The following is a 24,674-nucleotide window of genomic DNA, read 5'->3' on the forward strand; positions in this document are numbered from 1 at the left end:
CAGGAGAAGGCACGTACATCCTTTTTTAGACTCTGTAGGGTTATTTTGTGCTCCACTTGCCTAAATGGTTGCAGAGTTCACAGTCAGTACGGACGGTGAAAAAAAACAATAAGACACCCTGGCTGATGTCGGTCCCCAGGCGATCCTAGTGAAGCAGAAGTCACGTATTAAACGAAGTTGAAAGCTTTTATTTTTAGTCACTGACATTTTAACGGACATTCAAATGGTGTTTAAGAAACAAATGACTTTGTTTGTTTTTTTTGTCACTGTAGCAGCCAAAGCTTTCAAAAAACACTGATAAAGAGAAGGTGTGGGATCCGAAGGTGGGGTTCACGATTCCATACGGTCCCTCTATGATGTACTCGTGGCTCACCTGTCGCACCGTTGTCAACGGCCGTGAGTTCCTGTCCAGCTACATCCCTCATAGGCCCCGTAAGTTCAAAATTGACTGTAAAGTTTTGGAGAAAGACAAAGTGCTCTTGAAAATTCACACGTGGAATTACCTCCGTTCTCCAGCTGAGAAACTAGAGAATGTCAAAATCACGCCGGAAAACGTCAAAGTGTTGGTCGGCGACACGCTCGTCCTGAACTGCAGCGGGGAGACCTTGCCTAACGGAAGAATAAACTTCACCTGGGATTTTCCCAAGCGATATGTAAGCGAGACTTGGTTTTGTCAAACGTGACTTTTGCAGCGGCGATGCATAATTTTAATCTTTTTTTTTTCGCAGGAAAATCGACACCACACAACCAAACCTGTTCTGACACGTGGTGGGGTTTATGTGATGAGCAAATCTTTGGTCTTACCTAACATAACCATGGAGGACAAAGGAGTGTATCGCTGCAAAGCTATGATTGAGCCCACGATACACAGGAACGCCTCTGTAAAAGTGACTGTCTACGGTGAGCATAATATAACATGGGGAGCCTCCTCTATAAGCATAATGTTAATACTATTCCTTTTTTTGGAGCAGGTTTCCATTTTCTTTATCATTTGTCTTCTGTTGCAGAGCATCCATTCCTCAACCTTTCTTATAAGCAAGACCATAAAGGCGTGGTGGTTGTCCGCGAAAATACAAGAAAGCTTGTGTTGAACCCCAAAGTCAGCGCGTTACCACCACCAGACGCGATTTCATGGTAGGTCCTCTGGTCAGACGAGCACAAAATTCGGCCTATTTATCTGAAAGCCAACACGGTTCATCACCCTGAACTCAACATTGCTGTGGCGAAACATGGTGGAAGCAGCGTCATGCTGTAGGACTTTTTGTCTGCAGGGACAGGCAAGGTGGTTAGTTTTAGAGGGATGCAGCTACGGACAGGGCGGAGGCTCGTTTTCCACTTGGACAGTTAAATCAAACTGAGAATATCTGGCCAAACCTCTGTTGAAACTATTCATCCAGTCTGATTGAGCTGTTTTGCAAAGAAGAATGAGCAAAAACTTGAATATCTAGATGTGCAAAGTGGTTAGAAGGATACCCTAAAACGCTTCCAGCTGTAACTATAGCAAAAACAGGTTAACATGCCACATTTTTCAGATTTTCATTCATAAGAAAAATCAAACAACCTTATTGTTTCCTTCCATTTCATAATTTTCACAACTTTGTGTCGGCATAGCTCATTAAATCTCATAAGATCGTGTATCTTCTACCTGTTCCTGTTATGTACCTGTTCTACCTGACACGCCGTCTTTCTGAAATCTGAAAGTTATATTCTTAATTTTTTATTTTATTTCCGTAGGCTCAAAAAAGAAGTAGCAGGTTTAGCTTCTTCTTTGTTAACATTGTTAAAATATCATTTTTTTGGTATAATTGAGTATAATTTATAGCCACTGTTAATTCAACCTTCAGTATTTATACTGTAGATTGCCAAATATTACAATTCGTTAGTTTAAAACCCTTGTTGGTGATCCCTAATTAATTCCTGCAATTTTAACACAAGCTTAAAACTTATTGTCCCAGAAAATAATGACACAATCTTTTATTATTAATATTCTCACCTTTATTTTTCCCATTCCTAAACCAGGTTATCACCACTGAGATATAAATTCTCTTAATTGAAAGCTAGTATGCTTTATTCAAAATGATCTTTTTGAACACAATATGTTCTTGGAATATCAAACATCATGGCGGTAAATATTAAAATCATCAAACTTTTTGCTGAGGCATTCATCTTTAGTCTGATTCTGGTAGCACAAACACGGACTTGCTTAATGTTGAGGTGTGTTTTAGCCAAAAAAAAAGCTCTGTACTTAGATATTTAATGTTAGATTTGTTATTAAAATTATGTCTTTGATATACATTGTCTTTTATTCTAAAGACATCGAGGGTAATCCAGGACAATTCCGGTATTTTCTCCAGAGAGTCCTAGATACTAACATCCATGCAAAAATTAAAACAACATCAAAACTGCTTTGCTGCAAAAATAGAAATAATATTCATGCGATATGAAAAAAAAAAAAAACTGGGGTTAAAATGGCAGAAAAAATATAGGAAACAATGTTCAGTTTAACAGATTTTATCAGTAGAGCGTGTTTTATGAAGAAACTCATATGTTCAGTCTAATAAGTCATTTAGATTTTATGAATGTATTAGAACTTGTGCTAGGGTTTTTATGCAAGTGTGTCTCATTAATATGCTTCAGATCGTGACATAAGCAGATAATTTCTCATGTTCTTTGCGTCATCATGATCAAAACTTTCTGCTCCCCCAAAACTCAGGTATAAAGATGGCGTGGCCATTTTGAAAAACTCTACATGCTACAGGATGTCCAACTATAGCTTGTCCATCCTGGAGCTGCAGCGAAAGCACAACGGGATTTTCACCATAAGCGTGGGCTACACGCTGAAGGGCCTGTACAGGAACCTGAGCTACACTCTGATGGTTGAAGGTAGGCCATCGTTCACATCCGCCCCGCTCCTGGCTGCTCTCTGAGGCTGAGCCGCTCAGCTGGCAGGTAGCAGCTCCAGTATGAGAGGAATTTTGGGGGGCTTGTTGTTTCCAGGGCTGGATTGACGTAGCGCGGGCAGCTGTTGTTGATTATTGAGGCTCTTTTGAAGGGGCTTGGGGGCGGCGTGTAAAAAAAAAAAAAAAGGCGCGGGATCTATTGTGCTTACAGGACTCCAGCAGCTCCACAGCCTCACACGTGCATACACAGGGCTGCTCACATAAACAGAATGTTCCACACGACGACGTCCAAAACCTGCTCCGAACACGCGAACATTCACTGCTACGACGACTTAATGAGCGACGCTGATGGCCGTTAACACTTGAGGCCGTAAATATTTTCGGCCCGTTAAGAGCAGTCTGCCTTTCTATCGAGAACAGAGCGGTGTACCTTGCCATGGGGAGGGGGGGGGGGGGGGAAAGGATGGGGCACAACCTTTTGCATCAAATTCTTCAAAGTTTTCTGAGAAATCCCGACGGCGTGCCAAAAAGCGGGGGGAAAAATCGGACCCCTTCTGGCATGCGTAAACTTTATTTATGACCCTTGACTGCAAGGTTTCAGGCAACTTTTAGTTATCGGAAGGACAAAAAAAACAAAAAAAAACAATTAAGAGCACAGACAGAAATAAACAAAAGCAAAGAAATATTTCTGGCAACAATTAGAGAACCGTTTGAGACTTTATGGGTTCTGATGTTTGATTTTATGAGTGAGCTCTGTAAGAAGATGGGCGCTCGATGGCTGGATGTTCCCAGTTTTCAGAGCAGCCCTGTGAATATCTGGGAATTGCGGAGTGATCTTGACGACCTCCTGAGTTGGCACGAGTATCTCGGTCTGTTGCTCATTACACGGATGAATCAATGACCGGAGCACGGGGCGCAAAAGGGGTCGCTCTCTGACCTCCGGATCCCCTGGATCGCCAGCCATCCTGCCATTCTTCTTCTGCGAAGTGTCTAAAGGACAATTGGAGTCAATGGCGCTTTTCTCACAGCCATCCATCACGACTGTCGTCTCTCATTAAAAAGACATTATGGAATACCGCAGCAGACACGCTAAAGATGGCTAATCCAAGCTGTTTCTCTCTCTCTCTTTCCATCGCAGTTAAGCCGAGCATATCTGAGGCGGAGCTCTCCAACCAGGACGTGCAGCCCTATTTGTCTGGAAGGCAGCATCAGCTGACCTGCACCGCCTTCGGAGAACCCCTACCTGAGATCACCTGGCAGTGGCTACCGTGTCACGCTAACCCGACGCCCGAACAGTGAGTCGCCATCTCCAAATAGTTGAACTTGAACTCCTTCACATTTGGGGAGTTTCCTACTCATCTAAAATATACAGACAAACACCTTGACCGGAAGCTTAGAGGTCATTATATTCAGCTACAAAAGAACTGAATTTAAAAAAAGAAAAAGAAAGGTCTTGTGTGTTCTTGCCGCTCAGCAAGTAGGTTAAGCTTATATGGTATCCCTTAAAGAAAATAATTACAAAGTGCTGCAAAAACAAAAGGTAAATAGCAAACAAGACATAATGAAATAAACGCAGATTTTAAAAGATAGAGGAAGAAGAGACTGAGGAAGGGCGCTCCGGAGTCATGGAGCCACAGAAGAGAAAGTTGGTCTTGATCACAGGACCTGCGGGCCCTAATGGGGGTGTAAGGATGTAATAGTTCAAAGATGCAGCATCTCTGAACCACAGGTGGGTAGTAACTAGTTACATTTACTTGAGTAACTTTTTGAACAAAATTTACTGCTAGGAGTAGTTTTACTGAAATATACTTCTTACTTTTACTTGAGTAAATATCATGAAGAAGTATCGCTACTCTTACTTGAGTAAACTTTTTGGCTACTCTATGCACTGAACAAAAAACAAACTTGTTTCAACCAAAAATGCACCAGAGAGACACATCTGCCGTTTATCCAAAGGTGAGACTTCTTGTTTTTACACAAGCTTTGTTGTTTTATCAAGTAACCACAGGGAACAGTAGATATCGTCATTGGAAGTACTTTGCACTTTCCTAACTTACTAGTGTTTCTTCTGCCTGAATTAGGGTTAGAATTTATACAATTATTTAATATTTTTGCCTGACAAATTACTTAATTTTTATATATTAAATCAGTGGTTGGTATAAATATTTACGCATTACTTTAGTAGCATTCTTACCAAATGCTTTTTAACTCTTACTTAAGTAATCTCTTGGTTGAGTACTTTTTACTTTGGCTGAAGTAGTGCTACTCTACCCACCTCTGCTCTGAACTACTACATCCTTAGAGCTCTGCATGAACAGACACTGGTATATATATATATATATATATATATATATATATATATATATATATATATATATATATATATATATATATATATATATTAATGTCTGTCCATGCAGAGCTCTCCAATTCAAAACTAGATGATGAACTGGGAGCCAATGACGTCGCTTTAGCAGTGGAGAGACATGACAAAATGTTGAAGATCTAGTCAGGAGTCTAGCCGCAGCGTTTTACACAGACATCATCCAGGAGAGACGAAACAAAAGCAAGAATTCAAATTTCCATCTCAGGACGAGAGACAACAGGGAATGTTTTGCAAATAGTAGAAACGGCAACGAACCAGAGATTCGACACGCTTTTCAAGCGTAAAGCCTGAATGAAAGATTATTCCAAGATTTTCTACAGATTTAGCAAAATAGCCAAGAGGCTCAAGGATCTGCTTTATCTTCACAGTGTTTTTACTTTACAGTTATATGTTTTACACATACATTAATTTCACTAAAATAAAACTCATTGTTTTATACACATGCATTACACAGAGTGAAAAATCTCAAGCTTTTATTTCTCCCAACAATTAAAAACCCCAGAAATCAGTCTCTTGGAAATGTTGAATACAACACTAGATCAATGAAAGGAATATTTTAAACCTAAATGTCCGGCTTCTAAAACGTTTGATCATTTTTATGCTCTTAATACTTGATTCAGCCTCATGAATGCATGGATTACTGCATCAATGCAGCATTGCATGGAGACGATCTGGGGTCTTCAGGAAGCCCAGTTTGCTTTAATAATGGAAATCTTTCATTGCTGGGTCTGTTGTGTCACATCTTCCTCTTGACAACAATCCATAGATTTATCTACAGGGGCCAGGTCAGGCCAATTTGCTGCCCAGTACGTCTTATGGTGATTTTATCTTTAATTTGAACAGTAAATGTCAAAATTAACTAATTATAACCATCGGTGGATCAGATTCAGTCACTTAAAAGCTAAAGCACGCTTTAGAAAATGCTGATCGTGAGAAACTGAGTCACCAGTCCGACCCGGGGATCCCACATTGCAACAGATCTTCTCGGATTCAGCTGAGCGCGTCCCAAAATACGACACATAAATCGAAACAACGGAGCATTCCAGAACTGCCCTCTCATTTCTGGTCAGTAGCTCCGTGGGCTGAATGAGAAACATGGGGGAAATATATTAAATCTCAGATTCCCCGAGCTACTGTACTGCAAAGCCAAAAACCACTGAGTGACTCGGCACAAATGCCGGCCTGGAAGTGAACCCGCCTAAAAGCATAAATATTAGGACATTCACTGAGGTCCTGGCCTGTCAGGGGTCTCAGCAGACCTTCGAGTGCTCCAATCAGGAAAACAATGGGCCATTACATTTAGCATATCAGCCTCAGACACAAAAAACAACAAAGTGGGCCGAAGAAGACTAAATTATGTTTCATGCTAAACGCTTTTAATCTGCAAGTTTTTCCACATCTTTGATTTTTAAATTTTTCCCGCTCGCTCTCCAAGAACAACGTTCGCTTTATGGGTTTCTTAAAAATCAAAGCAGAGGTTAAACAAAGTCTGTGCGCAGGCCTAAGCATAATCGAGGCTGGCATCAGTAACAGTGGCTGCACTGTGGTGACCAGCTAATGAGACCGAGGAACAACTGCAGCCTGGTGGGAGGCCAATTGTGCAAAAAACGTTTGTTTTCGACAGCCGCAGCCCAGCACAGAACACGTCACTGTAAATCCAAACCTGCGCCCCTTCAAGCTCCTATCTCATCTTAATCTTTTGCAGAGGAGTAACGGGTTTAGAGGTGACGAGGGGGGGGGGGGGGCAAACATGGGGATATCTTTATCACCAGGTTGAGGAGTTATCAGCTGTCCCCAGCTGGCAGTCAAGGTTTTAGGATTGTCCTTATCTCCTCTGGCCAGAGTGTATGTGTGTAAGGGGGGGGGGGGGGGGGGGGGGGGGGGGGATTCCTGTACGAGGTGGCGAGCAGCCCTTCCTGTCGCTACTGCTGTTTCCTCCTCTCCCTCTCGGCGCATCAGGATTGATTGTTCGCCACCACGGGCAATGGAGGCGTTTTTAGGGGCGAAGAGCTCAAATCAAATTCTCTGACCCAGTCGACACCGGGATTTGGCCCAGATTGATTTCTGAAGGGATGAGTAGCCTCAGTCGGCTAAATGGGCAACTTTTTTTTATTTTTTTTTATTTCAGCAGCGTTCACGCTTTTAGCTAATGTTTGGTAGGCTCATTTCCAAGATGTGGGAATTAATTAAGCAGCAGAGAATGCAACCGGAATCTACCTAGAAGTGATAATGTCAGATTTAGAACGGCAAATGGAATTTCTACCCCACACCAAAAAGGGGGGTGATATCAAAGCATCCGGCCTAAATAGAGTTCAGAAAATGAAAGTTTAAATGTAGCTTTTTTTTCCTTTCAAGGAGCAAGAAGTCAGAAGAACGGTTATCAGAGTGCAGTAGCTGGGAAACCCAACCAACCGGCACTCTATGGATGAATGTAAAAGCCCTCTGGGGAGAGCCCTCTCTTCCTGTAATGCAACACAAAGGCAACTGACCACAAAAGCTTGCAATTTGAAACAAAAAAAATCCTGTCAGAATTCAGATAGACATAATTTCTGCTCCAACATATTTCATCTGTGTCACTACTCGTCTATTTCGTATTGCTGAGTGATGCAGTGGTTGTGGAAGTCTCACTTTTCTACACATAAGCAGTCAGTCTTTGACTCCTGAGAGTTAAGCCAAATTACATTGATGCAGCGGTCAAAACATTATTCCGAGGACGCCGTCAGTCATGCCATTCAAACTGTCTTCTGTTAACTTCCTCACAACACGTTTGGTCCTAAATAACCATTTTAATGTTCCTCCTACACATGTAGCAGCCTGAATGAAAGTGAAATTGCCGCTGTCCAACATTTCTTCTTTTGTCTCAGACATGGAGTTGCAGAAAAAGATAAGCAAGAGCAGTTTTTGATTTAAAGGCATCTGTGGATGTCAGACATTGTGTACTGACAAAGGACACCTAAAGAGTAAATAAAAGCTGTGAAATCTACACTTAATGCCTTCAAAAACCACTGTGGTCACCTCTGTGGTCTGGCTGTTTACTCATCGCTCATTTTATCTGTCTTAGTGCACTTGTTTTCTGCATAGAGAATCTATTATTCTAATATTTCTATATTACTAACAAGTGGCCAGGAATCAATGTTTTTTTTAAAATGTTTTGTCAAATGTGCAACAGTTCTTTCAGCACTGCATGTTCTGCAGATTATAAGAAATGCAACACTGCAAAGGTTTTGTTTCCTTTTAAAACGAATTATCTGTTTTAAAAACAAATTAAAGGCCGACGGTTGTGATTTATAAATGTTTCAAACATTAAATATTGATAGAAAATGTGATATTTGCCAGTTTACATTTGATCAGTGTGATCTTTGCAGGACAGCCTTGCACAACTGAAGATGCAACATGAAGAGTTTTAAAAAAAGAATATTCTTTGCAGTTGCTTACAGAAGGAAATCTTTGTGGTGACGCCTGATGACCGAGGAAATAATTCCCACAACTGGATCAAGAGCATAAATGTCAAGACTCAACTGGTTCAAGATAAAAACAAGGTGAGCCCTGCAAATTATTAAGTTTAAACAGCTTGTGTACTTTTAAATAAATGGTGTTTTGTTCACAAATGGCACAAAAAACAGCAACAATGATTAATTAGTTAATTTTGTAATTCTTTATGACCAGAAACAATTGAAATGTCCTCAACACCCTCAGTCTGCAAAAAACAAAAACAAAAAAAAAACTTTTATATTCACCTGTGCACGTTAAAAGTTATGATTTTGTTCAAGAAACTCTGAAAAACATGAGATTCTTGGCTGCTTTACTGATGTAGGCGTATTGGAGGAATCTCAGCCACCTTAAAACATAAAAGTTCACCACCCAGTGACAGTTTGAGAGAGAAAAATGTTTAAGATCATAAAAATGCAGCACAGAAAGTACTTGCGCTGCTCCTAACATCTGACTGACATCTGAATGACTTTTCGCTGAGTTCAAACACAAACGCATCCATCTGACTCGAATGAGGTCTGCACACAGTCAGCCCTACTGCTTGTGAGAAATCACACCCTGACACATGTGTGCGTTTTCATTTCTTCGCGTCTTGGTTGTGCACGAAAGACAGAGGTGTAGATCCGTGCATCTGATCTCTAAGAAGCAACGCCTGAGGCCAGCAGCCTGCTTCCCTGACCTTCAGCTCAGCCACAAGAGAGGGCTAAACCTGACCCTGGTGGCTTTTCTTTTAAGCTTTTGTTTAGGGAAGAACAGTTCCTAACTTTTAAGATATCAGTAAACTGGCAAGTTCATTTATTTTTACTACAGTGAAACAGTGTTTTTGTGTGAAGAGAGCCTGTAAACGAAAGCGCTGCAACTAAAATATGCATCACTGCCAGAAACTTAGATGCTCAGATATTATTTGATCAAATTCTGTATGATCATATTTATAAGCCTCGAAGCTTGTTAACCCTTCACCACACCATAGAAACAGCTAATCGTATGTATAGTGTTGTGCAAAAGTCACAAATCTTTGCTTTATATTCTGCTTCTAAACTTTATTGCAATCCTTAAAAAATATATTGAGGAGAAAACTTCTCAACTGAAAATCTGTTTGTTTTTTACAGATAATTTACATAATTTAGAGGATGTGTTGTTTTTTATTTCTTTTTTTTGCCTCTAAACAGTATCATTAAAAGTAAAAAAAAAAAAAGTAGCAACTTCCTAGACTCGTGTTGAACTAGAGATGCTACTTCACTTAAGGAATAACTTTGTAAAACAATTTATAGATTGTGTCACAAAGACACAATTTCAGATTATTCAGCCTATAAAATAAAGAAGATAGCACAGTCATGCAGATATTAGTGCCAAAAACATGATCCCCAACAAGTTTTTAGATTTAAAAAAAGTTCTTAAAAAGTAAATTATGGATCTCTCAGATCTAGTGTCTACGGAAGAGGATTAGGGCCACTGAAAAAAAAAAAATTCTCAATTCTCAATTCTGTATCGCTACAATTCTGACTTTTTTCTCAGAATTCTGAGAAAAAAGTCAGAATTGAGTAGATTTTTTATTTTATTTTAATCCTTTTTTAATTTTATTTTTTTATTTTATTTTAATCCTAATCCTCTTCCGTAAGTGTCAGTTTTTAGATCTATTGATAGTTTTCTTTGTTTTTTGTTACTGTTTAGCTTGGAACTCTGTTTTTTCCTACACCACATTATCATATGGCAGCTCCATCACTGTGTGCACAGTGCATTCTCCTGCTTAGGTTTAAAGACTTGACAGAAAATCTGTATAAAAGAGCCAAAGTCTAGAGAAAAATGTGGGACCTTCTGAAACCCAAAAAAAACATGACTGGAATGTTTGCCTCCTTCGAAAAAGACCAACAAACTTGTGCGACTTTAAACGCGCTCTACATCGTCTCGATATATATTGCTTAACATCAAAAGCCACGGTGTGAGACCCACAATTAAAAACGTTGTGTCATACAAAGCTGCAGACGTCAATGCCTGAGGAAGCTGGCGACTGAAACTGTTATCCCTAAAGATAATTAGAAGCAGGTTTCTGCAAACCTCAGCTTGGTCTGTCTGCAGGATTAGGTCAAAACAAACTCTTTGCAGCATGTTAGGTTAAAAATGGAGCCAGAAACAATTTCATTTAATTCGTAGAGTTTTGCATTTGCTTACGATTCCTCCTCTTTCACTGGGTCGGAAATGCATTTCAGATTACCTGCGCAACAATAAACTGTAAAGTCATCAATTTTCACAGTGCACCAGTTCTAATATGTGCCTGACATAAATGGGGCGACACAACGTATTTACACGTCCTTGCGGCCAGCCGCTGCTGTTTTATGAGGGCTAGGACTGGGGGTCAATGATAACAAGCCGCGTCTTAAAAGGAAAGGGATTTGTTGGCAGCAAATTCCTCTCTGTCACCCCACATAAATCCCGCCGGCCCGTGAATAAGAACACAGTCGGGGCCGGGCCTCCGAGCGGCCCTCCGCAAGACCCAGTGGAAAGGCGGCGCTCGCCCAGCTCACAGTATGAGGGAAAACGTTGGCTTGGGGTGGGGGGGGGGGCAACACATGCATAAGGGTCACAGTGCGTCTGGTCAGGTCACCTCTTCAGGAGTGTGAATGTTTTCAATCTCAGGTTGCATCACGGTGGGTAACATAATACGATTAGGCCTCTCCGACATGTTTTCCCAGATGACGTATCAGCATGGATTGGACAACACGATACAACCTCAATCTTTCTGTGCTGCCTGAGCGTTTTTTTAAAGGGGAGCTTTTGCGAGCACGGCGGGGCTGAAATGGGTTAATTTTGTCTGAGGGCGCAACACAATGGCAGTCCAGGAAGTTATGACCCAGAATACAGCAGACAATCCTCCTCATTGTAGCTCGCCGCTTGCCAAAAAAAACAGATGTCCCCAAATAATAAAAAAAAAAACGTTAAGCAGAACCCACCGCCGCCTGGCCCTCATCCAAGCGTTGGTTATTATTTTGTCTATCTAAGCCATTAAATGTTGTATTTGTTGTAAATTGAGTATGTCATTAGAGCTGCTTTCCAGGAAACAGACATTGTACCCCAGCTCTTGGCCTATAGCACAGGTTTGCACGGTGACTCAGCGGGCTTTAAAACTCCAGATGTATCCGCTCATTAACATCGGCGTGCTGATGAACGTGAAGTACAGCGCAAAAAAAAACACCCGCACTCAGGGCATTTCTTCTGCTTGCCAATCAATGAACTTCTGCAGACAGTTGTTTGCACTGTGTTTTATTTGGGGGCATCAGAGTAGACCGCCGAGTCCTACAGAGAACAGCTGTATTTCCACTGAGGTTTAATTGAACTACAGTGCAAGTTTGATGTGGTTAGATCTTAATAGTAACTCTGTTGTCACTGTTTGACTGTTGGACTCCAAGATTGCTACTCAGAGATCACAACCCAATAATGAATGGACTCCATGTTTCAGGTGTTAGTTTGCACCTTGTTACAGTCGGAATCTGAAAAGGACAGAAAATAGACAGCTGAGGAAGCGCTGGTGGCTGAGGAAAAGCCAGCGATGGTTAAACTGCATCATTTTCCTAGGAAGACAGCTTGATGTTTGTCGTTTGTTTGCTTCGCACAGGTGCGCTAGTGATCCTGTCACAGCTAACAACCACAGATTTAAGCTCATGCACTGCAAAAACGGAACTAAAAATAAGTAAAATGTTCTTAAAATGAGCCTATTTGTCCTGGATTTCAGCAGGCAAATAAGATGATTTGCCAATGGAATAAGATTTTTGCCCTTCAAATAGGAACAACTCATCTCCATCATCTTATTTCAAGTGCAGGATGTCTAATTATCTTATTTTAGGGGTTGAAATACTAATTCCATTAGCAGATAATCGTATTTACCTGCTCAAATTAAGGACAAATACACTAACTTTAAGAATATTTTACTTATTCTTAGATCCATTTTTGCAGTGTGGCTAGAGATTCTGTTAAAATTGTTTCAGAATGAAGGATTTTTATTTCTGTATATTCACCCAACGTGAACCTGGTTTAACAAACAGATCAAGGCTCTCATGCAGTCTTGAAACGCGTAGAGAAGTGGACAAACTGATTTTATGATGTCTCTGACAAAAGAATGCATGAAAATTTGTTTTAATTTACAGACTTTATTTCTAATTCCAGCTTTAAGAAGACCTGAAGAACATAAAGGGGTTTTAATGGCAATTCATGGGGGATTTTTCAGGGTAGCTGGTTGCACTGGATTTTTCTCTGTGGTATCAGATTAATGAGGGCTAAATCATTACCACGTCACATTTTTCTGATTTTTTTTATTTATAGAAAATGTATAGTACGTATCATTTACATCATAATAAAACATATTGTAGTTGGTAGCTACTTTGCTACAAGATATGTATTTGCCAATGTCGACTGAAACACAAAAGAGAACGATCTTGATCATTGTGATAAGCTGTTTTATTATTGATATTAATCAAAATGATTTGCCCCAGACTGTGAGTACGCTGGTGATTGGAAAGGCTCGAGTGTCAGGACATTACCTCTGCGTGGCCCAGAACAATCTCGGCAGCGCGTACATGACTCTGCCTTTCTACGTTGACGGTAAGTGAAGCGCAAAAAAAAAAAAAAAAAAAAAGCAAGAAAAATTTGAAATTAGTTTCACCCCTAATTGCATCGCGCTGGGTTATTTCAAATGATCTGCAGTGCGATGCTTTAATGAACTGCAAGAGTGGGAAAGGAATGCACAGATTGTGTTGTGCAATAAAGAGACCAGAGGGGGGAATTAATTGAAAACATCTTCCACCGTAGCTGAGCGGCTCGAAGGCGGAAGAGAGGCGAACGTGTCTTGAGCCATATGGGGAGCTGTAATGGCACGCGTTTAAAAACAACTATGAATAACTGCATTCCTGCTCCGGTGCCAGCAGGTCATTCCTCTTTTACTCTGAGCCCGTGTGTGTTTATGTGCATCTGAGTGTTTCCAAATGTTCCCCAAAAAGGTTGTCTATTGAGACAGTTATGTAATAACAGAAGGGATGAGGTGTTGGAATAAAGCAAAAACACTTTTCCTTTTTTTTTTTTTTTTGTAAAACCTGTGCAAATCACTTCTCCTGAAAAGATGCAAACACCTTAAGGAGGCTTTTTTAAAAAAAAGAGAGGACGTCAAGCACCTTCAGGATCATTCCCCCAGAGCGATTCATGGGCGGAACGCTGCTCTCCTCCAGAGGTGAGGAAGATGGAGAGTGATACAAAGCTGCAGGAAGAAAAAAAAAGAAGAGGACAATTGTAATAACAGCTGTCTTCTCTTACAGAACAGAGAATGCTTGAATAAACAAGCACAGTCTGGTTCCCGTGGGTCACATAGTCAGCCTCGCTCCAGTTGGAGCGTCGAGGCTCCGTCAGCAACGTTGTCAGACAACGTGCTTCTAATTAATAGGGATTAAACAGGAAACAACTGCAAATTTGACATTCCTTCACTTCTGACAAGCAGTTTATGTGTTTAAAGACCACAGCTAGCCCATAATGTGGGTGCCTCTACTGTAAAACAGATGCCCTGCTGATGATTAAAAATGTAGCCGAGGAGGATTTATGATGATGATGCGCTGTTTTCTTCTGTTTAGATCACCCAGAGGAAGTTGCCATCACGCCCCGAACAGCCATAGAGGGAGACAACGTCAACCTGACGTGCAGGGCCACCCGTTACCGCTACACAGGCCTACGGTGGCTGAACGCCAGGAATGAAACCATCTCCACCAACGTATCCAACCTGCAGATCAACCGCTACTCCATATCCGTGTCTCTCAAGCTGCACGGTGTGTCCCAAAACAGCACGGCAGGCTACCACTGCCAAGCATTCAAGCTGCACAATCCAAGACAGTCCAAAGTCAAGATGGCCGCCTTAGTGGTGGAGGGTAAGTCAAGACAGGAAACAGCAACCCAAATGAATTTCTAGCCTACCTGTGTATGGAATGCTAAAAGGGCCACAAGATAATTGATAAATAAATGATTAAATTATAATTTACACATCTCGTTGTTTAAATTAAACTGGAATTAAATGAAAACATCCTTGCATAGATATTTAATGTGTCAATAATTAAATACATAATTAGGTAAACAGATAATATTTGAGGTAATTTAATGTTTAAACCCATTTGTTTATCTGTTTTTTTTAAGGTTCCTGTGCCACAGTGTGCTTTGAAATAATGTATACTGTTACTACAGTTCATCAAATGTACTTTAACATCTGATTGGTTGACCTGCACAGTAAGTCAGCGTCAGACCAATCATATTGTCAAAAGCAGTGGTAGCCCCGCCCCCTACTTCTGATGAGTAAGACATGTTGTATATGGCCAGTATAAAATGCTTTTTGTAAATAAAATCCACATTCATTTAAAGTATACAGTATGTTTTATACATGAATTTGTTATTTTTGTAGTTGTAATTGATCATTGACACATTTCTGCAATCAATAACTGAATATTTTTTCAACAATTGTGGCACTTTTGGACCTCCATACTTGGCTGCATGCAACACAGTTGATAAATTGCGTCTGCTTTTGCCGCAACTTTTTGGCTTTCTAAATAGTTTGCTTTGAATAAAACTGCAGCTCTTATTTAGATTTTCTGCTCATCTTGGTTCAGAGAGAAAACGGCCGTGGCTCAGTCAGAATCTGACCAATCAGGACGTAAACAGCAGCAGCATCCTGGTCTTGCCTTGTTTTGCTTCGGGGGTTCCTCGGCCGCTGGTCCGCTGGTACAAAGACGGCGTGGAACTGCAAGAGAGCCCAGGTATTCCTCATATTAACACCACATGGCATGATATATTTTATTTAATGTTTTAAATCTAGCATCCCGGTGTGAAACATGCAAACGTCCCTGACAGAAGTGCGATGCAACCACATCTGCAGAAAGCATTTCATCTGCATATCCAAAGTGTTGAGGACCATGCTTTTCATCTTAAAATACCACAATCAACTCAAGGTTTGTGTGTCACAGGGGTCACACTGGGAGAAAACGGGACTCTGACCATTGAAAGGGTGAAGAAAGACGATGAGGGCCGGTACGAGTGCGTGGCCCAAAACGTTGAGGGATTCGTGAAAACGAGCGCCGTCATCACTGTGTTCGGTGAGTCCTTTCTCTCTGCAGTATGAGGAGAAAAAAAAAACACACCAACTCCACAGATCAGATCAAACAGACTAATTAGTCCAAGCAGTAAGGCCTGAGCCTTTTTTTTTTCTCCCTTGTTTCCATGTCCAGGGGTATCAAAGAGGCCGTTCAGGCCTCCTGTTTTCTTTTCATCACTGCAAATAGCTTTGGCCTGACTTTAGTGAGGCAAAACGGCCCCTGATGGAAAACTGGCAGCTGCCAGGAATGCCAAGTGAATTCTTTCATGGTTTTTTATGATCATAGTTTTGGCTGAGGGCCTTTCTCCAAAGGACGTAACCTCTGTCGAGTGCTAAGAGGCTCACTAATGACTTTTAAAAGATTTATGGCCGCAAACTGAACCAAGATGGAAACCTATTAAGTAGATAACTGCAGGAGGCCTGTCTGTTTAACTCACATGCCTTAAGCTTTTTAATATGTTGTCACATGTCACCAGCTAGCATCAATGTATTTCAGTATGTAATAGACCAGCTTAAATGCATGATTGAGAGGTTAAAGCAAACTTATACATATCAGTTTAAAAAACTGTGGCAGGTCCACCTTGCTCTGTTACCCATTATTAAACCCAAAATGTAACTAATTGCCTAATTAGTCACTTATAATAAATAAATAAATAAATAAGGTCCACATGCACTGCGAAAAGGGAAATAAAAGTAAGTAAAACTTTCTTGAAATTAGTGTATTTGCCCTTAATTTGAGCAGGTAAATAACATGATTTGCCAATTGAATAAGATTTATGACCCCCAATATAGAATAATTAGATATATTGCGCTTGAAATAAGATGATGGAGATGAGTAGTTCCTATTTTATGTGCAAAAATCTTATTCCACTGGCAGATCATTTAAATTATGTGGAGAAGATTAAAGCAGGGTTAGGTTAAAAACCAATGTCCCAAGAGTTGAACGAATTTCAAAATTTAATCCATCACCTGAAAGTGGAAAGAGTACGGCACAACTTTAAACCTATAGAGAACCAAAACCAACAGAGAGCTTAATGAGAAGAACACCCTATAGGCCGATGGTAACTCTGGAGGAGCTGCAGAAATTCATTGCTCAAGCGAGACAATCTGTTGACAGTAAAAGTACTGGTCGCTCCTACTCCAGAAATCTGGCATTTATGGATGTTTAGAAAGAAGAAAGCCGTTGTTGAAAGACAGAAGCTTTCTCTGCCACAAAGCCACAAGAAGCCCTGTTTGAAGTTTTTCAAAATAAAACACGTGGAGCTAACGTTGCACGCTACCACTGAGCAAACCCTCCGCATAGTGAGACATGGTAGAGGCAGTATTATGGTGTGGGGATATTGTTGTTCTGCAGGGACAGGGAATCTACTTAGAGTTGTTGAGGAGGTGGATTGAGAAAAAAACACTCCACAAGTACTGGAGACTAAGGCGGAGGTTTAGCTTTTCTGAGACACACAGCCAGAGCTCCATTCGATTAGCTCAAAGCATTTTCATGTGTTAGAATCACCCAGTCAACGTTCAGGCCTAAATCCTGTCAGGAATCTGTGTTAATACTTGGGAAAAGCTGTTCAGGGATGCTCTTCATTCAATTTGACTGAGCTTGAGTTGTTTTGCAAAGAAGAATCTGAGAAAAAAATATTGTCTTTACAATAACTTGCTACTTTGTATTGATCTCTCAAATTAAATTCCAATTAAATACATTACATTTTGTGATTGTACTGCGAACAAAATGTGGAAAACAGTAATTTTTCAAGGCATTGTAAGTATTGAGACATTCAGGCCTTTTTCTTTTACCAAGATTTATAGTTGTCCTTGCTTCCAATGTTTGGAAGAAAGATTTCTGGAAGAAGTGCGGTGTGTTTTTCCCTGGCAAAAATGCAATTCAACTTTTTTTTCTTTGTACATCTAGGAAAAATGTTGGGGGGAGCTAACAAGTAAACAAAACAGGGAAGGAATGGCGTGACATAAAAGCCTCAATGACTTCAGGCTAAAACTGTGATTTTTATTTGTAAATTTGCAACAGACGGTTTGGTTTCGGATGGTAAATTCCCTGTAAATTATCTGTCAACAAACCCGCGGCAGCAAACGAGTTCAGGAACAAAAAAGGCGCGCGCCCGTTTCACGGCAAAGCGTTCGCGCAGCTGACGAAAGCTCTTGTCTTTCCAGGAGATGAAAGCAAGTCAAACATTGAGGTCATCATTTTGGTGTCTACTGGAGCTGCTGCCATGTTCCTCTGGATTATGCTCATCCTTTTCATCCGAAAGCTGAGGAAGGTAAGATCTAAGCAACTTTTTTTTTTTTGTCCCGTACACATGACTAACAGTATTTCACAACAGGCCTGTTGTGAAATACTGTTACACTGAATGATGAATTTAGCCTGGACTTGTATATATTTATGTTCAGCTGATTCATGTGGAAACAATAAATCTCAGCATTTCTTTCCTTTTGCTTCCTTATCACTCAAAATGAAACCTTAGACGTGAGTTTATATTTAAACGACTATAAATAGTAATTATGACATTTCTGTTGCTTCTTCAGCAGCCAGCCCACTACAAGATGGGTCCATCTATCATCATCGATCCTGACGAGTACCCTCTCGACGAGCAGAACGACCTCCTTCAGTATGACGGCAGCAAATGGGAGTTTCCCCGTGACCGCCTGCGTCTCGGTGAGCTGCAGTCACAATCAACGAAGGCAAAACTTTAATATATATTATATAAACAAACTGTAATATCCTCTTAAAATTTCAACAGCTAAAAAAAAAATCTATATTTACAAAATGAGACTATTTAGAGGGGGGCTTTTAACAAACAAACAAACAAAAATAACCTTACCGTCGAATTCTCGTACATTAGATGTTTATGGTCAAACAGTTATCATATTTTCCCAATAAAAACAAACTGTTTTATGCCTTTTAAAACACCTAAAAATAGGCTTTAAAATGCTTCTTCAGTTCTGGGGACATTTCTTGAGACAGAAATAACTGGTTTATAAATTGTGGTCAGCACAAGCACACCAATAGGGCCATTAAGGTCACTAATTGGACAATTAGGACATGTGAGTCACTGGCCCCGCCCTCAGTTTATCTCAGTGTTGGGTCAGTTGTTGCTTGATCTAAACATGTCGCTAACGATGCTTGCTTTGGTCACAAATCCCAAGGTGTGAATCGCCTAACCTTGAGTTGAATAGAGGGTAGAGCCAGGGACTCACCTGTCCTAATTGCCCTGTTAGTGACATTAATGGCCCTATTGGTGTGCTTGTGCTGACCACAATTTATAAGCCTGTTTCTTAAACTTAGACTTAGACAAACTTTATTGTCATTTTGTTGGCACTTTGTGCATACAAAACAAAATTTATTTGCCTACAGCTTGCGACTATGTAATGAGATTGCAATTGAAATAAAATAACATTACAATATAGAGTTCAGCAGTGATAAGAATGTAACAGCGCAGGAGAAAAGCAGTTTTAAAAAAAAAAAAAAATGTGCAGAAGAATGTTCCACCATGTTTGTAGTGCAAAGATAATGGTGCAAAAAAGGCATTAATTTGAAAAGTTCAATGTGGGCAGTGCAAAATAATAATGGTGCAAAAATGCAGTAAACGTTTAGTTGTGTACTTTAAAATTTAAATCGATTATAAAAGTCCAGCAATGTTGGCAGTGCAGAATAATGATGCGAAATAGCCATAAAGTTCAGTTCTGTGCATGTATGATGCACAGATGTCTGCCAACCAGATTACGTTAGTATTCCATAAGAATATTTCACTTGATGTTACAAACACCACAATTGGTACGATTGAAGTATAGGACCTATTTTTTAAAGAAAGACACGTTACCCAAATGAAAAAAATCCAAGATAGCCTCCAGTTTTCAGTATGGCACGTCTAAAACATGCAGGACAGGGGGCCTGAGGACCAGGTCTGAAAAGCACAGGTTTATTCAGGTGCAGAAGTGGATTTCTCATACTCAAAAACATATATTTGTATGTATAGAACACCAAAATTGCATTGTTCTATCAAAATTGAGCTCAAACATGATTTTAAACCAATTCAAATGGTGGCCATCTTGAAACATTAGGGCCATTTTCTTTTTCAGCCTGGGTAACGTGCCTTTCCGAGTACATGTACCAAATTTGATGCTTGCCCCGCCAAGTGAAATATTGTTTCTGCAATCTGCTTCACTACCATGTTAAGAGCTGAATAAGCGTTTTAGATGAAAGCTGAACCATCGTCAAGAATCAAGAGAAGAACTCGTCTCAGTTTTCCACTACACTTTCTAAAGGCAGTACAAACTGTAATACACATATCAAAGATTCTTTGTATGCCGTTGGATGTTCCTGCACTGGTTGTTTACACACCCCTGATGAGTTATTTCAAAACATTTGCCACCCTTAAAGTGACACTTATCAATTCAAGTTAAAAAAAACAGCCAAATTTATCAGAGGAACAAAAATGTAAAAAAGGAAAAAAGCTATGATAACCCGAATGCATAAGTGCGCACAGCCTTAAACCTAATATTGAAGCACCCTTTGATTCAGTTCCAGCATTTAGTTTTCTTAATTTTACTTCTGCCATAAATCATATTTAATATGACTAACTGTCCTAGTACGATCTTAATTTGATCATTTGCATCATTTAGCTAAAGTTAGAGTCAAAAGGATCTGATTGTATAAAGTACCGGTCAGGAGAGGAGTAAAAAAAAAAAGTTAACCTCCTTCTATCTGCACCTTTAAAAAGTGAAGACAGCCACCAATAACTGAAGATAATAAGGGAAAACATGGACATTACAAAAATGTAAATGATGATGAAACTTGATGAAAAGATGAAGGAAGACTGAAACTGATCAGGGTGGAAGCCAAGGAACCGCTACACTGAAGGGGACTGTAGTTTAATTAAGATTGAAGATAACCAAAGGTACATCATACCTACAGTGAAATAAGTGCCAGCATCATGCTTTGGATCTACTTGTGTTCAGATGAAAACATAATTTTGCTTAAATTGGATGGAAATTGGGTCCGTATTGACCCAAACCCTGCAGTCGTCTGCTGGAAGGCTGAAGGCGAAGAGTGATTTCATTTCTAAGCTTCACAGAGGATCCAAACAAACATCCAAATCCATAAAAGATGAACTTCACGAGCGGAAAATTTACATTTTGAAGTCCAGAACTAAATCCGACAGAAACTAATATCTGATAGCTCTGGAAGCGTTCTGCAAGGTAGAGCGGCTAATAACCAAATCAAGATGTGGGATGTGTGTAGAATCCTATCAAACAAAACTGTTCAAGCACCTTTTGATTCAAAGTATGGGTGTTCTTACTTAATGCACCCGAGTCATTGAGACAGTTTTGTTTTTATTTCTGTCTTTTTTCCCCTTCTAATTGATTTATTTATTTGAGATTATCTGCCATGTAGAAAAATGATGAAAGGTTAAAAGGTAATTGTGAACGTTGTTCATCAAGATACATGGTGAAGGTGTCTCACCTCTCTGCAGCTGCAGAGTGGAGTCATCACTTAACGTTGACCCGCACTGCCACCCCAGCTTAAGTGCGCCATAAATTAATCTTTAAACACTTGAATATCAGAGCCCCGGTTGGTTTTCTGCACCCGTAACTTTTTTTTTTGTTTGCTTAAAGTCTGATTTAGCTCCTCTTCTGACATGTTCGATGTCTTTATCAGGTAAAACTCTCGGCCATGGAGCTTTTGGAAAAGTGGTGGAGGCCTCTGCTTTTGGGATCGACAAGCTCTCAACCTGCAAGACCGTTGCAGTGAAGATGCTGAAAGGTAGGAAGGACATGAAAACAAATAATTTCTGCTGATTGTTTGTGCCGCGTGTGATTGGTGCAGCGCCGGCGTCGCTGCAGATGGATTTCTTGTGCACATTGCAGACTCAGAAGCCCACGTTCCACTGGTGCTTGTGTGGTTTAATAGTTCAAAGCGAAGAGTCAGACGTGCGTTTGTTGCAAAGGGAGGCAGCGATAAAAGCTGAGACCTCTAACCCTGCACCTAATGGGGAGATTGGGTCAGCATTTGTCAGACAGTTTGGGCTCAAGTGTTCACATCTGTAGGTGAGGAAAAGTTCAAAAGTGCAAGTGCATCTTTCGTATTTGTACTTTTTGTTCTATTGCTTGAAAACATCATATTTGGTCTAAGGCATTATGAACCCCATTTACTTATTTTATTTTATTTTTATTTGCCTCAAAGTGAAAAAAAAAAAAAAAAAAAAAGCAGCAAACTAAATCGACTTTTCACTCATTTTTATTTCGTTTATTGTGATTATTTTATTTCTCATTACTTAATGAAGTAACCTGTAAACCAAAACGTGAAGGTCAATGCGTTTATAAACGAGCATACATGGACAACGAGGCTTTCATATGCACTTATTGCCCGCTGTGTTATCTTTCTGAATCAGGTTGGGGCATAAATCACGGCGTCTCTGTGAGGAAGAGTGGTCGCGGGTCAGATTTAATGGAAAGCAGCAGCTCCCTGACGTCAGACTCCATGGCTGCTTTTGTCTCATAAATCTGATGCTGGTCAAAGCAACGTCCCCAAAGTCTTGATTTGTTTATTTCGAGACGATGTTATTGTTTAAATTGACCACTATCAGATATGTAATCTAAGCACACATGCCTGTCCTATTTTTCTTTTCTGGGTTTATTTGGTTGAGGTGTGATTAGATCTGTGAAGAGCTGTATTTTGTAAATTAGAAACTTGAGTAGTTAGTAATGCATTCTTGATTTATTTTAGTTATTTTCACTAGTTTTGTCTGCATTCTTGCAAACTGCAAATATATCTTTTTCATACAACACAAAATGCCCTAGGACCAGGAACAAAATTAAAGCAATAGATATTTCTGCAAGCTATTAATCGTTCGGAAACTTCTGATTATTATTTTTTTTTTAATCTCCATAAAGATACAATTTAAACCAAGCAAGTTTTAATAGTACAAATCACACACTGAAGAAAATGTAGGTAAAAACTGGATTGATGAAGACTGCAAACAATAATTAGGAAAGGTATTTTGTACTTTAATTAATTCCATAGTAAGATTTTTAGGTTGTAATGTTGCATTGACAAATGCTTGGAAATGCCCGTATGTTGGCGTAAAATTTACACAGTTCCTGCCACTTTTATTTGTACCCCTGATAAAGGTGATGACAAAGCCTTTAAAAAAATTTTTTAAAAATGCATTATTGCAGTAGAATAATCCTCCACTGGAAAATCAAGAAAGATCCAGCAAATTCAGCGAGGCAAAACATTTGTATATAAAATATAAAAAAACAAACATATTTTCTAACAATACTGAGATCCCAAATGAGGTTTATAAGTACAGCAACAATTAAAAGGTTAAAAATAATTACAACAGGGACAATCACAGTCAGGAGGACGGTAAGGGGAGGTAAGAAACTCCCCAAAGCTCACCGCTCACCGTCAGGGAAGTGAAGCTACACGTGTTATCTTGGTGGGGGGGTCATCAGGTTTCCATTAAAACCATTAGATAACAACCACAAACCCACAGACTGTCTGGGCGGCATGTCAGGGAAACACCTTTTCTGTCCTGTCAGCGGCAACATAAACAGGAACTTTAACTGGAGCCGTGCTCCGCTGAAACGAGACTTAAGATTTAATTCAGAAATAAGTCCTGCAGGTGGGTCGGGTGTGAGATAAAGAGGAATGTATGGAAGAGAACCTCATGCCCACCGCTGTGGGGGATGTGATGCTGTGGACCTGTTTGTCTTCTCAAGGACCCTGGAGGTTCAAAAATAAAATCACTGAGCTGGACTCTAGCAGAAAACTGAAAATGGGCCGTGATTGGGCTTTCCAGAAGGGTCTCAGACCCCAGACCCAAATCCTGGAGAAAAGCCGTGGAAAGAAAGAGAAGAGAGGATGAGGAAGGAGCCGGGATGGTTGTGTGAAGATCTCTCTCTCTCTCTCTGTTAATTAAAATGCTGTGAAACGTTATGGGAGAAGACTCGTTCCTGTCCTGTTGGTTTTTTTTAAAAAAAGGGCCGTTCATTCAAACAATTAACAGTAGGCGTGCTAGTAACGGCGTCACCTGTGAATTCCTAAAAAACTATAATATTTTTTTTCCCCTATTGAACAAATTTCTTCCAATTTTACAGAGCTTTATTAAGTCAGAAAAACTGTTGATCAAATTAAGCTTTTTTGTAAAAAAAACCCCCAAAAAAACGGTATGACGATATTTAGACTTAGACAACTTTATTTGTCATTTTGTATGCACAGAGTGCGTGCAAAATGAAATTACGTTTGCATACAGCTTGAAACATCTCAGTAAATTGCAGTAAATTACAGGATAAGGTGCAGCGATGATTTTTGTAATCAATTGAAATGTAAACAATCTCAACAATGTAAACATGCAGGGAAAATAGACAGTGTGCGATTTCACAGTGTACAGGTGAGTATTATTAAAAACTGGGTTTACGAATGTGGTACAGAGTCCATTTTTGGCTTCAGCAGTTTCAAGCAGTCTGATGGAATATGTGCAAATGTGCAATATGCGAATGTGGTACCGAGTCCATTAAACAGAGGATTTAATGAAATCCTCTGTTTTTGCAGGCGGTGCTACATCGAATGAGCGTAAAGCCCTGATGTCGGAGTTAAAGATCCTGATCCACATCGGCAATCACCTGAATGTAGTCAACCTGCTGGGAGCGTGCACCAAGCCTGGAGGTGAGCTTCATACGGCCGAGGGTGGAGCGTTATTAGAGATGAGCAGATTTAAAACTAAATCACAATCACTGTAAAACTGTCTCTGCAGGTTAAAATGCATTTTTG

At 40.0% G+C, this 24,674-nt stretch overlaps 1 protein-coding gene across 2 annotated transcripts in view; it reads left to right on the top strand.

The window, feature by feature from the left end:
* The window catches only part of kdrl (kinase insert domain receptor like), a 64,624-nt gene that overhangs the window by 18,718 nt on the left and 21,232 nt on the right, over positions 1-24,674 (top strand). Inside the window, exons 5-19 of one of the 2 annotated variants that reach the window (XM_012861799.3) lie at positions 273-432; positions 517-653; positions 729-900; positions 1,008-1,134; positions 2,714-2,883; positions 4,039-4,195; positions 8,714-8,825; positions 13,260-13,368; positions 14,385-14,675; positions 15,405-15,551; positions 15,759-15,887; positions 18,053-18,159; positions 18,425-18,554; positions 21,558-21,662; positions 24,456-24,569. In XM_012861799.3, coding sequence (XP_012717253.3) covers positions 273-432; positions 517-653; positions 729-900; positions 1,008-1,134; positions 2,714-2,883; positions 4,039-4,195; positions 8,714-8,825; positions 13,260-13,368; positions 14,385-14,675; positions 15,405-15,551; positions 15,759-15,887; positions 18,053-18,159; positions 18,425-18,554; positions 21,558-21,662; positions 24,456-24,569 — 2,167 coding nt within the window. The remainder of the gene's footprint in view (positions 1-272; positions 433-516; positions 654-728; positions 901-1,007; positions 1,135-2,713; positions 2,884-4,038; positions 4,196-8,713; positions 8,826-13,259; positions 13,369-14,384; positions 14,676-15,404; positions 15,552-15,758; positions 15,888-18,052; positions 18,160-18,424; positions 18,555-21,557; positions 21,663-24,455; positions 24,570-24,674) is intronic. The other variant, XM_036127201.1, reaches the window with a different exon arrangement.

This window comes from Fundulus heteroclitus, chromosome 23, assembly GCF_011125445.2.
Source record: "Fundulus heteroclitus isolate FHET01 chromosome 23, MU-UCD_Fhet_4.1, whole genome shotgun sequence".
NCBI classification, from domain to species: domain Eukaryota; kingdom Metazoa; phylum Chordata; class Actinopteri; order Cyprinodontiformes; family Fundulidae; genus Fundulus; species Fundulus heteroclitus.